At 44.4% G+C, this 13,418-nt stretch overlaps 1 protein-coding gene across 7 annotated transcripts in view; it reads left to right on the top strand.

The window, feature by feature from the left end:
- Positions 1 to 13,418, top strand: part of Mcc (mutated in colorectal cancers) — a 387,123-nt gene that overhangs the window by 293,414 nt on the left and 80,291 nt on the right. For all 7 annotated transcript variants that reach the window (NM_001085373.1, NM_001085374.1, XM_006526024.4 and 4 more), the window contains one exon: positions 8,530 to 8,672. In NM_001085373.1, coding sequence (NP_001078842.1) covers positions 8,530 to 8,672 — 143 coding nt within the window. The remainder of the gene's footprint in view (positions 1 to 8,529; positions 8,673 to 13,418) is intronic.

The raw sequence follows: 13,418 nt of genomic DNA, 5'->3' as shown, positions 1-13,418 counted from the left end.
GGTGCTCTGTTCACGAGGCATTTGCATAAGCCATAATTAAGAGACTCTCAGAGGCAGCTGCTTTGAGTCCTCCCTGGAGAAGCTCTGGCTCACAGGAGACTCTCTCTGGATGCATTCTGTTCCAATTCTGAGAGTCGCAATAATGATGGGGCTTCTTGGTGAGAGTGCTGACCCGCATCTGTTTTCTGGGCAAAATCATGGAAACTTTTACACTGACTTGAAGCCGCACAATCAATTCATGTTCCAATTTAGAACTTGAAGGTTTTAAAATTGGATCCTGGTCCACAGAGTGATTGTGGGTTAGAAATACATGAGCAGTGAGAAGATTTTAGCCCAAAGAGATGACTGTAGTAGATTTCAAAAAAAAAAAAAAAAAAAAAAAAAAAAAAGCCTAACAGAGAACGTTTGGCAAATTGGCGATTTCCATTAAAAACGAGTTTCACGTTTGGAAACTCGGGAGGGTGACAGCGGATAGGTGTGGTCAGTTGTGAAATAAGTGCAGCACCTATCAAGGGGACAACTCAAACTCAAGATGTTTAAGTTGGGTGTCATGGCCAGACTGCCTCACTTGGAAACTCTGAGCTGCTTGACCATAAAGACGTGTCAGGGCCTCTGATTTAAAGGACGTTCACATCTGCGCAGATGTCACTTTATATTCTACCTGTTTTCATTATGCAAATGAGCTAGCTCCTCCTGGAGGGGACTCCCTGCCTGGTTATAAGATGTGTTCTGTGGACCAGTGAGACTGGGTTCTTCCGGCCTCTGCACTCCAGAGGCTACGGCAGGGCCCCAGCCTCCAGCACTAAGGGAATTGTATTTGTACTCTACTCCTGATATGTCTTGGCAACCCCAGGAACAACACACGGTAGATGAATTCTTAACTGCCTTGACATGCCCCAGGTGGAGAGGGCTGGTTGTCACATTAGTCAGGTACTTATGAAGCTAACCCTATACTTTTCTTTCTTTTTTTTTTAAGATTTATTTATTTTATTTTATGTATATGTGTGCTCTACCTGCATGTATGTTTGTATGCCAGAAGAAGGCATTAGATCCCAGTATAGATGGTTGTAAGCCACCATATGGTTGCTGGAAATCGAACTCAGGACCTCTGGAAGAACAGCCAGTGATCTTAAGTGCTTGCCATCATCTCTCCAGCCTTATCCTATACTTTTCAATACCCCCGAGATAAGGGATAAGCGTGCACCTGTTTGTAGTATCGTTTTTGTGATATCCAAGGATAAAGAGGGAGAGAAGTGGTGGGAAAATTGTCTATGTCTTCATTGCCATACAACTTTGAATTTTCTTTTTAGTTATGCTCCCAAAAACCTACACCAAAAATGTTTGCTTTTTATCCTTGCAACATCCTAGTTGACAAGTCTATAGGGAACATACATCTACTGGAGAATATAATAACGGTTCCACAGTTAACCACGCGGTCCTTTGTGGTATCCATGCTCTTAGAACCAAAGAATAATCTTGGTGTTGGTGTCTCACAAAGGAACATGTGAACCAAGCAGAAGTAGGTCAGTGAGGCACTTGTTTTTAAAAAGGTGCGTAAGAACCCAGACTGGGTGGGCAAGCTCAGAGGGGCACGAAGTGCCCTTGATTCTGATTAAATGAGGGTGGTGACGGTGTTTTCCCCATTGTCTGGGGGCTGACTTCATGCTCTTTCAACCTTGGTTAGTTTTACAAGATTCAAGGCAATGGAGGTGAGGGAAGGGACAAAGCAGTCGTTACATAAAAGTTTGATTGGGTGGGAATATTAAAGCATTTATATAAAGGTCTACAAGGGAAAAGATAAAAAGATTTGCATAAAAGTCTTAAAAAGGTGAGAGAAATAAAAAGAATTGAATTCTTTGTCCTAATTAGGTTCTATAGTGTTTGACAGAAAAGACTAGCATTTGATGTTTCTTAGAACGCCATCGGACTACCAAAAAAAAAAAAAAAAGTAGTTATTGTATGGGCTGGAGTGACAGATGAGGGCGACATGGGGCTGCTACTGTGCTGTAGGGTGGTTAGGACTGTAATTGAAACCTGGCACTTGCTAGGCTACTGGCTAGAAATTGTGAACAGTTAAAGTTAATAGATTAGAGCAAGCCAATACAGGGGCAGGCCTTTAAAGAATAAAGAGTCTGAAATACTTTACTCTGGAAAACACGAATTCTGGGCTTGAGAGATGGCTTGGTGGTTAAGAAAACTTGCTGCTCCTGTGGAGCACATGGGCTTCATTCTTAGAACCTCTGTAGTGGCTCAGAGCACCTTGAGTTCCAGTGTGGGGATCTGGTACCTCTGTATGACCTCCAGGGGCATCAGGAACACACCATGTGGTGTGAATGCATACATGAGAGGAAAACACTCATACACATAAAATAAATCTGGACAAAAGTAAGGATAGAATAACTAATTATAACTAAAGTGAGGCACTGACCAAAGCAAAAGAAACAGATTTTGCAGTAGGGGGAAAAAATAAATAAATAAAGGATGTTTCAGCAATGACAGCTCCAGCCTCATGACTAGTTGTCGAAATAGTGGCTAAAGTATACATAATTTTCTGGTTTTGTATATGTGCATTTTATATCTCCTCTTGGTTTTTTGCTACTTGTATGTAATGAAACTTGTCTCTTGGAGGCTACTCAGGTTTGCCATTGGCTAGAGGAGGTCCCCTGGCAGTAGGTACGGTAGCTGATATGAAGTGGTTCTCCCATTTAGAGGAGCAGCTGAACTCATTCCATTGACCAGAGGGACCATTACAGAAGGCTGATGCTATTGCTTTTGTGGTTGAGAAACTTAACTGATCCAGAGGGCTTATTTGATGATAACTGAGCAGTCATCAAGTGTGGACTATAATGGCTGTCCTTTGGCCCAAGTACCATTCCCTGTTCTTTCAAAGGAATTCTGGGCCCCGGGCTACTTCCCAGTCCCCCTTTCCAGGTGTGTCCTGGATGGCTTTCAGTCTGGTGATGACGTATGTCCACATGGATCTGGGAGGAACTGAAGACATTAGCCATTCCTACTAGGCCAAGATAGTGACAGCAGACCTGAAGATGCACGGGTCTGTCTTGATGGGCCAGGCACAAAGTTCTGGACAGATATATAGCAGAAGCAACAGGGAGACCAGAGCCAAGGTGACAAGACTGACAGCTCCTGGTGGCCGCCACCTACCCACCTCTATCTTTTCTCCATTCTTCCATCAGCTTTGCAAGCACAGACCTGCCTGGATGCAATGCTGACTGCTTGAATCTTCTAGTACAGTTTGTTTTTCTAACTGATCCCTGCCGACTGCACCCCAAATCCCACCTCCTAGAGGCAAACACTGAACATTTTGCATATAGGTCCTTTGGAATTTCTTTCTGTTGAATCTTTTAAACATAGTGGGCACGCAGCATACCGCACATGTGGTTTTTCACTTCTCTGTGTATTGTGACTGCCTTTTAAAAGATGTTTAGTTTGACTTGGGGAGATTATATAATGGAACAGAAAATATGAGAAGAATATGACCATAGAGCTCTTTGGATCCCAGAAGAAGAAAAAAAGAATGATGTCTAAGCAAACTGAACATGAGATCATTTCTTTCCCATAAGCAATGCTTGTAACACCAGCCTTTCCCTGCTAACCCTGTAGACTCAGCTGTGTTCGTCCTTTCTTGGAAAGCTCAGAACTCAGTACTGCCTGGCTTCTTGCCCCAGCAGTTTTCCCCCAAACCCCAATGGACTGAAAGTTGCCTTCCTCATCTGTTCCTCACCAGGGTGTGGTGTGCGTAGATGGGCTTTGCGGAAGATGAAGTCACGAAGGTAGGGCTGTCCCCGTGGGACCCTGCCTTCCTAAGGAGAGACACCGACACCGGAGAGCTGGCCTTTCCCAGCCATGTGATGACAGAATGAGGAGGCGGGCCATCTGCAAGCCAGACAGAGGACCCCTCCTGAGAATGACCGTGCTGGCAATGCTTTTGGGCTTTCCAGCCTTCAGAAACACATTTCTGTTGTTTAAGCCACCCAGTCTGCAGTGTTCTGTTTTGGCAGCTCCAGCAGCAGAAGATGCTAATGATTTCTGTCTTTCTTCCCAAGCTCCTCCCCTCCCCTTCCTTCTCCTCCCCACTTCCCTCCCTCTCTTTGGGAGATAGAATAGAACCCAGTGCCCCACACATGCTATGCACATGGCCTCCCAGGCCAGGCCACCACATATATTTTTATGTTATATATATATTCCTTGTTTGCTTTCTATTGCTGTGAAAAGCACCAAAAGCAACTTGAGGGAGAAATGGTTTTTTTCATCTTACAATTCTTCCATCAACGGAAGCCCAGGAAGGAACTCGAGGCAGGAGCATGAAGCAGGCACCACACAGGAATGCTACTTACAGGTCATCAAGTCTAGGCCCACCAAAACGACTATAATAGATGCCCACAACCTCTGATTCTCTTGTTTTGGCCTCTTCTGTGCAGGTATTACGGGTGGGTCTAACCATGCTCCCCCACTAATGACTTTTTAAGTTAAGAATCCTTTCTTATTTGGGGATCTGTTTCTATAGCACTGGGCCTAATCTCTCTCACTATTTCTACTGGAGGCCTCTTTGACCATTGAGAACACTGCATGTCTTAGCCCTTACCCTCCCCTGCTGACTTCTGTCCTCAGCCTTGGGTCACATGATGGGTCTTTCCAGCACTTTCCATTCTAGATAGCTCCTACCCTCCAACTACTAACTCCCTGTTTCTGTGATCTTTGCATCAGCACTGAAGCCCTCTGCAGGTGCCACCTCCCCGAGTAAGACAGTCTCTGATATCGCAGTCTCCTGTGGTGTCATCTACCAGCTAGGCTTTCAGGGCTCCTTCAGGACCCCAAGTGTTCTTCTTGAATTTTCAACCCACAAGGCAACCATGTGCTGTGTCTCTAAAAGTGACCACGAGCTCTTTATCTCCCTAACAAAATGTGGTGTTCTGTTTAATTGAGGGCCTAAAAAGAGAACTAAAATCCAGAAGGACCATATTTCTCTTCCTCTGTCCCCCTGTGTGATGTACCTAAGCCCTGCTGAGTACCATAAATCCTTGTCTGTGGCTCTTAGATCAGATCTGAAGAATGGAATGTTACTCTATTGATTCACATTTCCTGGGCTTAGTTGCTTACCTGAAGGCTCATTCATGAGCTCTGTCTTCCTCTCCTCTGTAAGGGAAGCAGGAGGGAGAAGTTCAGAAAGCCAGACCTTACCCCAATTTACTACCAATTTTCTGCAATGGAATCTTTAAGAGAATCGAAAGGAATATATTTCTTTCATATATCAGCCATTTCAGGGAAGATCTGCATTTCATTGTAAGAAAGATAGAATGTAGATCAATTAAAAAACTGAAAAACCGATTGGCTCAGGTGGGATGGGTTTGATAATTGTAACTGACTGACAGTCATGAAAACCAATGAGCAACCATCCAGGCTGTCTCCCGATGAGTGTCAGGCTTGTGGCAAAAATGGATGTGCATGAAGTTAGCTTTTGATGTCCTATTTCTTGGCATTTCTCAGCTGCACAGAAAGCTCAGCTCCAGGTCTGGAGCACATGAGAATTATACTTTTTATCAACTTTTCCCTCTTATGACTAAATAATTTTACTGTGAATTAAGTCCACTGGCCACAATATACGATTATTATTTCATTGGTTCTAAACTAAGGAATTAGGTTGCCCTGCACAATAGTTGCATAATGTATCAGTCACACCTCATAGCCATGTTTCAGATGTCCTATTTTTAGAATATGGATTCTGGCTCATGTGGCTGTGTGTGTGCATGTTCTAGAACCTGCCACCCTAGGATACTTTGTTATATTTTCTGATACAACTAGAAGCAAGTGCTAATGATAGCAAGTCTAAACGAAGCCCCTTGAGGCACTTCTGAGCTGCTGCTTAGTGCACAGAGCTGAAGGCATTTGGAATCCTGTGAGGTGATCCTTTCCATCCCAAGGAGAGACACTTGAGACTTGGTAATTTCATTTCAGCAACTACCCACCCGTGGATGACCAGTTTATCTAAACTTTTATGTTTGTGGCTAAACACAGTCACATTGGAGAGTTTACTCATATTTTCTTATCTCTGGAATTAACAATGGATTTGGGGAAAAGGAGACAGCCCTACCTCCAAGAAATAATCTGGTACAAGACTGAGACCTACTGTATAGGGAACAGGAAGGTGGCTTGGTAAAAGCACTTGCTACCATGTTTTCTTTGTCTAATATAATAAATTCTCCTTTTGTTCCACACTGCCAAGTCATGCTCCTGCTCCACTTTGGTAACAGCTCTACAATACACCTTGCTCAACACCTCAAAGCTCTGAGCTTGTGCGCATGCTCATTGTCTCCCAACCTGAAGTGATGGTCCCTCCTAGACATCTCAAGTTAGAAAGGTCTGTGGATATGTCTGCCTCCCAGAAGATGGCATCCCCCCATCTGCTGTCCATTGTTCATCTTGGTGCTCTGATACCTTGAATGGGATCCTCTGTTAGCTTTCATCACATGAAGAGCCTCCAGCCCCAGGTGTCATCTTGAGGATGACGTCATTCCCCTTCCCACACACCCCAGAGGGGATATCTCCCTCATTATGTTTCCTTCTCACACCCTCTCCCTAGTTACTCCTTTATAAAATTACCCCTGGAAGTAATTCGATATAAAGCAGATTTGGCAGGAACCATGTGTTCAGAATCTGCCATGCCAATTTTAAATGCTGACTAAAGCAAGAGCTGATGTATCAGTCACAATTACCCTCTAGATCAAAAGATGACTAATAAGAACACTACTCTTTAATTGTTTTCTCACCTAAACCTAATTATTGTTGACCCGTGTAGATGTCTAAATAATTAATACTCGTAGCTTATTAACCCGTTTTTATTTTTACCTTCACTCCCATTCTAACCAATATTTTGTATAGCCAGAGGCTTTGTAACTGTTGAAAATCTTCCTAATTTTCTAAGTGGCCTTCTTATTCAGCATGGCCTCTTATTCAGCATGGGCCATTTATGAAGCAGGTAAATCCCTTAAGAGAAGATTGCTTTGTTGAGAGAACCAAGAACTTTAGAGAGATGTTAAAGTGTATCTGAGGTATCCCTCTTCCCCAAGCCACTCACCACCTTGGTCTACTCAAAACCCAAACTTTGCATCCTCTGTTCCCTCGCTGATTCCTGTCAGCTTAAAAGGAGGTTGAGGCTGGTGACTCTTATTTTCTTCTTAGCTTCCTTCATTGATACCCTCTCCCTCAGAGTAAGTAGACACGAGTGAGCTTTCTATGCCCACGATTAAATCCTTTGATGATGTAGTCTTTGGGTTCATTTGCAAAATAAATGCTTCCAAGAGAATAATAGTCTCCTCTTCATGTCTGTGTGGCTTGTATGGTGCTGGAATATGGAGGAGCCGAGGCAGGCACTTTGAGATACACATTCCATTTAGAAGCTATTTGCTGACAGCATAGCTCAGAGGTTGAATAACCATGAAGGGCTGAGACAAGATGAGTGAACGCATGGGAATAAAACATCTGTGCTTCATGGCTGCCTTCTATCTGTAAATGCAAAGAAAAAAATCAGGGACACAGAGCACTGGATGAAATCTCTTCTACAAGGCACTCTTCTTGCCCCTCTCTTTTGGGGAACCTAAGTGTGTTATTTCTTAGTGTCCTAATTAGGGTTTCTATTGCTGTGAAGAGACACCAGGACCGTGGCACCTTATATAAAAGAAAACATGTAGTTTGGGCTGGTTTGCCATTCAGAAGTTTATTCCATTATTGTCATGGCGAGAAGCATTGTAGCATGCAGGCAGACATGGTGCTGGAGAGATCACTGAGAGTTCTGCATCTGAATCAGCAGGCAGTAGAGAGAGTAGACCTGCCTTGAGCATCTGAAACCTCAAAGCCCATCCTCAGTGACACACTCATTCCAAAAGGCCACACCCACTCCAACAAGGCCACACCCACTCGACCAAGCCCACACAATTCCAATAGTGTTACTCCCTATGCGTCTATGGGGGCCATTTTCATTCAAACCACCACATGTAGCTATGCTCATCTGTCCACCCAGAGTCCAGTTAAGCTGCACACATGAGATTTCTCAGTAACTTCAACTCATCTCCTCTCTGTGTTAAGTTCTAGAAAGGAAGGCTCCAGTGGGACCCTTCAGATGAGGGTGTGTAATTTCCAGTCTCTGATATTCTTCATTATTTTGGTCACTGTAGCCTCAGTGTTGGCATACTATGTTCTTTATTATCTCTTAATTTGAGGGGATAAAAAACTCTAACCTTTCCAGGAAATCTTTGAAGAGAAGTTTTGTTCGGTATGTAACAGTGGATGCACAAGAAACCCTGAAGTTTTGCACACTACATCATCTTAGCTATAACCATCTGTGTGGCCTGGAGGGGAACCTAGTGCCCACAGCCTGGAATAGAAAACTGTTTTCTTTTGAACATCTTTGCTTGTTCCTTACAAATCCTTTCCAAGGATTCTCTGTACATCTTCCATCTATCCATGGTCTGACTACAGTTTCACTCAATTATAGATGACTCTCCTTTCTTGCAGGGAGGAAGATGAGTACTCAGAACTTCGGTCAGAGCTCAGCCAGAGTCAACAAGAGGTTAATGAAGACTCCAGAAGTGTGGACCAAGACCAGACCTCTGTGTCCATCCCTGAGAACCAGTCTACTATGGTCACTGCTGATATGGGTGAGTCTTCCCAGGCCTCTTGCTAAACAGGAGTTTAGTTTCTGGGCTGTAAGAGAAACCCCAGAAACACAAGACAGCCCAAACGAAGATTTATATATTTAAGAGGTACAACGAGGGACAAATATTCTGGCTTCACTACCTTATTGGTCACAATGAACGAGAGAGCTGAGCTAGTGTTCTTCTTTGATGAGACCATGATTCAAACATGTGTCACCTCTGCTTGAGCATTCTAGAAGCAGGGAGGTGTGTTGAAGACTGTTGCAGTATTTCTAGTTACAGCTTCCTCCAGAACTGCTGTGGCGGGAGTGGGAGGGATGGAGTGGGCAGCAAAGCTTTGCAGTAGCAGAAGCCAAGAGGATCTTAACTAAGAAGGAGGGATCCAAAATGTCTTCACCATGTTGATCCAAGAGGATGATTGTATTCCTTGGTAAGAAATTTGAGAGACAAATTGAGAGAATTGTTACTATTATGGTTGAACTAAGTAACAAAATAACCAAGTGGAGATACCAGCTGCAGGCCATGGCCTATCAGTGGGTTTGGGAATTAGCTTATACAGCCTCTTAGAAAGAAAAGCCAGCAGGAAAGCAGTAGAGTGACAGTGTTGCTGTATAAAATTTGTTTATTACCAAATCGTGTGAGAGTCTAAGAGTTGAAGGGTTATAAACCACTCGTCTGCCAGGGAAGGCCTGTTGGAGTCTCCAGACAGACTGCGGTTGAGTATTTGACAGTGTCTGAGCCTAAGTGATCTATCTCTATGATTGAACAGGTGTGAAGTCAGAAGAGTGACCCTTTCCATGTCTTTGGAGATAGTGAAGAGGTGGCAGAAGAGCAAGGAGAAAGATGAGACACATGTTGAGTTTTCATGGAACTGAAAATTGAGTTGGAAAGCGACATTTTAATCAGCTATTACACATATGTTTAATTGCACAGCCGTATAAGTACTATAACATCATGGTACTGTGAAAATACCAAATGAATCCAATCAGTCCAAGGTCCTAAGAAAGTCTCGATCTAGGAAGTAGCATGTGAACTAAGACTGGGGGAGTCTTTGGCAATTAAACAGGTAAAGGAGGAGCTGAGGGCATTTAGTGAGAATGGGGAATATATCAGGAAGGCGAAGAACCATTGTTATGTGAGGATGAAGGCTGCAGAGATAGGTAGGAGCCGCTCAGAGTCTTGTAGAACGTGTTGGAGTCTTTACCTGAAAGGCCTATCAGAAGCTGCTAAGGGATTTCCCAGTGGTGAGAGGAGTGAGATGATCAGCTGCATCGTGAATCACTCCACAGAGTGGGAAGCAAGTCCAGAGATCAAGAGTGTGTTGGGGAAACTTTTCAAGAAATCATTTTAAAAAGTCTAGGTAGGCCAGATTCTTACAGGGTGACAGTTGAAATGTAGGACCAAAAATAAAAGATGGGTATAGAAAAGTTATTAATTGGGCAAGATTTGCTTAAGAACTGAAAGAAGTCTGGAAGCAGAGGCATGAGTGTGGGTGTCTCATAAGATTCGTGTGCACAGTGTACAGGTGGCGAGGTCGCGCATCAATGTGGGAACGTGGTGGGAGGGGGCGGGTGATTTACTCTCAGTTTCGTTCTGTTTTGCATAGAGACAGGTAGTGATCAGCTGCCTTTTGGAGGTCATGATTTCGAGGTGATTCGAGATATCTGGGTTAGAGATGCTTAAGAGCAGAGTCGATACTGAGATTGGGATGTCCAGCTGAGTGGCTGGGATGCAGAAAACTTGGTGGGAGACATCCGGTGGTGACTAAAGCAGTAGCTGATGTGTGGACAAATGAAGTCAGCTGGAGACTGAGCCACAGCTAGTAGCAGTACTCAGCAGGAGCCAGGGGACCCTCCTCTCAATTCAGTTCTAGGGTAAATGAACACTCTTAGCAAACCTCAGAGTGTATGGGTACCCGTGCTGATTTTGTTGATTCGGTAGTTTTCTTCTTCTTATAGTATATTTAAATTCTAGATCACGTCATTACTTGCATGGCTGACTATCCCACTAAACTTTACTAGGCAGTTGTATGGTGTTTGTTTCATCTACTAGTCCTAGGGCCCGACTTGTGGCATGTGTTAAAAGATCCTATTGAAATGAACAAATGAATGAATGTGGCTATTGGCCTGTCTGAGAGGAGTATCTTGGTTTTAAGATATGATGGGACAATGAATGAGTACTTGGCATTCTGAAATGCTGAGAAGGCAAATAAGATAGATTTAGTCACTTCAGCCATTGAGAGACGTGCATCCTAAGTGAGACCAGCCTAAGCCACACAGCAGTGTGCACAAGAGTGAAAATACTGCCCAGGCTTAGCAGTTGGAAGATAATGTATTGGGTGTGGGTTCAGGTCGGTTTGCTTTATGCCCAGGTTGTCTCCCTCAAATACTTCTGAACCCAAGGTCGAGACTTAATGTTCTAGCACACACAGCCATCTGCCACCAGCCAACCCTTAGGCAAAAGTCTCACACACCAAGTTCATATCAGTATTGTAATTGTCTATGCTCAGCTGCCTCTTATTCCAGACTCCAGTGTGCAGCCACGGGCAGCCAAACAAGTTCAAACAGCCAACAGTGACAGTATCTCTGTCACTGCAGAGTACCAGGACTACACCGACCCCTGCATTTGTTTCTCTCAAATTGTATCTTATGAAATTAATAGGTGACCCACAGTCTGACAAAGTCACATAATTAAGTTTGGGAAATGCAGGCACAAACCCACTTCAATGGGCTTCTCTCCTGGGAGATGTCTCAGAGCTCCTGACATGACAGTGCATCTGTCGCACTGATTCCCCAAGGCCGGGGCTCACAGCTGTCTGTCTGCAGGGTGAGGCTTCTCCGCTGTCCCTCATCATTCATTTCAGATGTTTTCTTCTACCCTGTACCTCACTTGGAAATGTATGTTAATTGCACAGAGTCCTAGCAGTACTGAGCCCTGTCAGGGCGTGGCCTCTGCCCAGTGTCATAATGGATTCCCTACTCTCTCAGAGGAGCCTTTAGTCTTCTGTCTTCCAAAGTGATGGGGGGCTGCTTTAGATACTGGGACTGCCGAACAGTGTGTTACGTTAGGTAATGGAGCTGCAAACTCACTGTGCTGTGGAAGGTTCTGATGCTGCAAACATGCTGTGTGCTGCATTAGGTACCAGGGCTGAAAGGCACACATTCTGCCATCAGATGGCTACATTCCTACATTCAAATATCTTAAACCTGGGCTGACATCTCGACTCCCCCCCACAGGGTCCCATGAAGCCTGGGGCACTCGCTACCACACTGCTCCGCTCCTCCTCTCTGTCCTCCCACTCTGTTCACACTTACCCTCTCTGACTCTCTCTTCAACCTGACCAGATTCTGCCCTCCAAGATGTGTGTGAGCTCTCTCTTCTGTAGGGAGTGCCCCTTGCTACAAGGCACACGTAGCTTTCTCCTTCTCATGTCTGCAGCATCTGTCTCATGCCCCGTCCTCTCACCTGGAGTCGTTGGAAAGGCTACGTTTGCTTTTATTTCCTTGCACATTGCCAGCCATGGTCTCGCACTGGAATGCAGGCTGCATTTCTGACAACCTGGATTTCTGGACAACCTTGTATGCCAATCTAATGGAGTTCAAGGGCACGTCAAGTGCCTGAGTAGCAATGGATGCCATCCTGTCCTTGTCATAGTCTTTGGGCGATTTGAATAGTTTGATAGAAAAGACCCACAGTGGGGTCAGGACCTGCAAGGTGGGGGCCTGGGAGGAATCTTCCCAGGAGGCATGGCGGAGGGGATACTTGAGGATTAAATGGGAAATAGTGAGTTTAAAGACGAGTCAGATATGAGAGTGTTCTCTGTTGAGTCCTCAGAGAAGGCAGCCACTTATGGGACAACTTGGCAGAGCTCATTAAACTGCAGCGCAGAGTATAGTCAGCGTGCTTGTCGATTGGAACTGGCTGCCTGCCTCTTCTTCCTTTGCCATTTTCCAATTAAATTGCTTCAATAGGGTAAAAAGCTTCCATATATAAACACCATTATAGGAAATCATTAAAAAGCATCCATTTCATTATGGTTGCTATATTTGTGAACCTGCATTAGGAACCCAGAGGTTTCCTCAAGCTGGATTTTCGATGGACTTTGCTGTAGTGTTTTTTGCTGGTTTACCAAAACAGTAGCAGTCAGTCATCTCTTTACTTCATCAAAACCCCTTTTTCTTTTCTTTGCCATCATCACCTGCAAGATCTTTGCTGCCCCTTCTGGACAATGGCTCCTGAGCACTGTCCTAGGACTAGAAGAATAAAACAAGCAACTTAGAATTTAGATAACCCCAGCCATCGAATAAAGGAGAAAGTTCCCCAATACAGTGCATTTGAAAGTGAATTCTATTACTTCTCATCAAATCTTGCCACGGTCGTTTTGGAAGTAAAGGTGACTAAGCAGAAGAGGCAGGAGTCATTTAGATTTTTTTTTTCCATTTTTTATTAGGTATTTAGCTCATTTACATTTCCAATGCTATACCAAAAGTCCCCCATAGCCACCCACCTCCACTCCCCTACCCACCCATTCCCCTTTTTTGGCCCTGGCGTTCCCCTGTACTGGGGCATATAAAGTTTGCGTGTCCAATGGGCCTCTCTTTCCAGTGATGGCCGCCTAGGCCATCTTTTGATACATATGCAGCTAGAGTCAAGAGCTCTGGGGTACTGGTTAGTTCATAATGTTGTTCCACCTATAGGGTTGCAGATCCCTTTAGCTTCTTGGGTACTTTCTCTAGCTCCTTCATTGGG

The sequence above is a fragment of the Mus musculus genome, chromosome 18 (assembly GCF_000001635.26).
Source record: "Mus musculus strain C57BL/6J chromosome 18, GRCm38.p6 C57BL/6J".
Classification (NCBI taxonomy): domain Eukaryota; kingdom Metazoa; phylum Chordata; class Mammalia; order Rodentia; family Muridae; genus Mus; species Mus musculus.
Note: the sequence above shows the minus strand (reverse complement) of the source record. Positions and strands in the feature narration are given on the sequence as shown.